Source organism: Tachypleus tridentatus, chromosome 2 (genome assembly GCF_004210375.1).
Source record: "Tachypleus tridentatus isolate NWPU-2018 chromosome 2, ASM421037v1, whole genome shotgun sequence".
NCBI classification, from domain to species: Eukaryota; Metazoa; Arthropoda; class Merostomata; order Xiphosura; family Limulidae; genus Tachypleus; species Tachypleus tridentatus.
Genome location: NC_134826.1, coordinates 43620366 through 43621792, shown reverse-complemented (window position 1 = coordinate 43621792; position 1427 = coordinate 43620366). Strand labels below are relative to the sequence as shown.

The 1427-nt window shown below is 32.0% G+C and overlaps 1 protein-coding gene across 1 annotated transcript; it reads right to left on the bottom strand.

Moving 5' to 3' along the window:
* Positions 1–218: 218 nt before the first annotated feature.
* On the bottom strand, positions 219–1133 carry LOC143245483 (lactosylceramide 4-alpha-galactosyltransferase-like). The gene has a single exon (XM_076491846.1). It carries the CDS (start codon positions 1080–1082, stop codon positions 219–221), a length of 864 nt encoding a protein of 287 aa, XP_076347961.1. The 5' UTR covers positions 1083–1133.
* Positions 1134–1427: the final 294 nt, after the last annotated feature.

The following is a 1427-nucleotide window of genomic DNA, read 5'->3' as shown; positions in this document are numbered from 1 at the left end:
AGGAAAATTCTAAATTTCACTCTATTTCAATTGTTATCAAGTGATAAATAAAAATATTTGAAATTATTATAGCTGATAATTGTTTTTTTAAATTATAAAAACGATGTAAAATAATGAATCGGTTTCATAAAATGATAACATTTCATTTTTATAACATCTTAATCTATAATGAAAATTGGACTTTAAACCCAAACTTTATTTCTTAAGTAATTTGAGATTCATTCTCCTACACCTTGTTTTACAATATAAGAATAAGTTATTGGACAATTCCCCTTGTACAAATGATCCATTGGGCTCTCATCTCCAGGTTTAAACTGTTTTCTTCGAACTTGACTGTTCCAAATGTGTACCATATAGCTATTCTTCCAAATTTCTTTTAAGGACTCGGTAACATTGGGATCAAAAAACAGTTGACGCTGAGAAAAATGAATAGGATAAAAAGCTGGAACTGGGAAGAGATGAACTCCATAACACGTGAATCCTGGAGCAAAGTATTTGTTTTCTCTTTTACATGCTTCTCGAAAAACCCTGATCACTAAAGCAGGGCCCATATATCCCCAGATTTTTGGGCTGTATTCTGTAATAAATCGTTGCATGCATTCAACGTGGAATGGAATTTCTTTCTGTGTTTTAATAATAGCATTGTTCACAGTCAATAAAGATTGAAAACCAGCGTAGGTAGACAAGTTGGGAAGTGGTTTTCTTATTGTACAGTCAGAGTCGATGGCTACACCACCATACTTTTTGAGCAGTGCATATTTTAAACCAGTTGATAGGAAATTTGTTTTGTAAATGGTTACGTTAAACAGTTCACTTTGATACCAAGTAGCTAATGGTGTTTCGGAGAATAATAACTCGAAGTTCATCGGCTTAACTTTAACGTTTTCAATATGTGATACAGTTTGGAAAAACTCGTCTTTCTGGATTTCACTCAAGTTGTTACAAGCGTAAAATAACTGGATTCTGTTGTTAGGATGATATTTTGCTGAAGACTCAATCGAGCAAGATTCTCTACTCGTAAGGTAGCATTTACCAGAGGTCTCAAGAAAGAACATGTTTTCTGGTTCTGTCACGTTTTTCATTTTGAGGAACCTCTTCTGACCTGAGACAGTTATGTAATTGCTACTTTTTTTATAATATTTTGAATACAATTTATGAACAGATCATTATGAAATATTCACAATCAAAACTCAAGAAATAAACTTCCAAATGTTAGTAAAATAAAACCTTCATGTCGTACAATCGTTTAGTCGCTTTGCAATAATTGTAATATGATACTGAACTAAATCCAACATCAGATCAGTAGTACATCATCTAGGTTAGACAAGTAAATTACCTTTCAACTGAAATCGTTTTTCACAAAATGTAAATTCAAAGGATCTTCTTATCCAAAATAGTTTTTTATCATTAGCCATTAGCAGAAATCT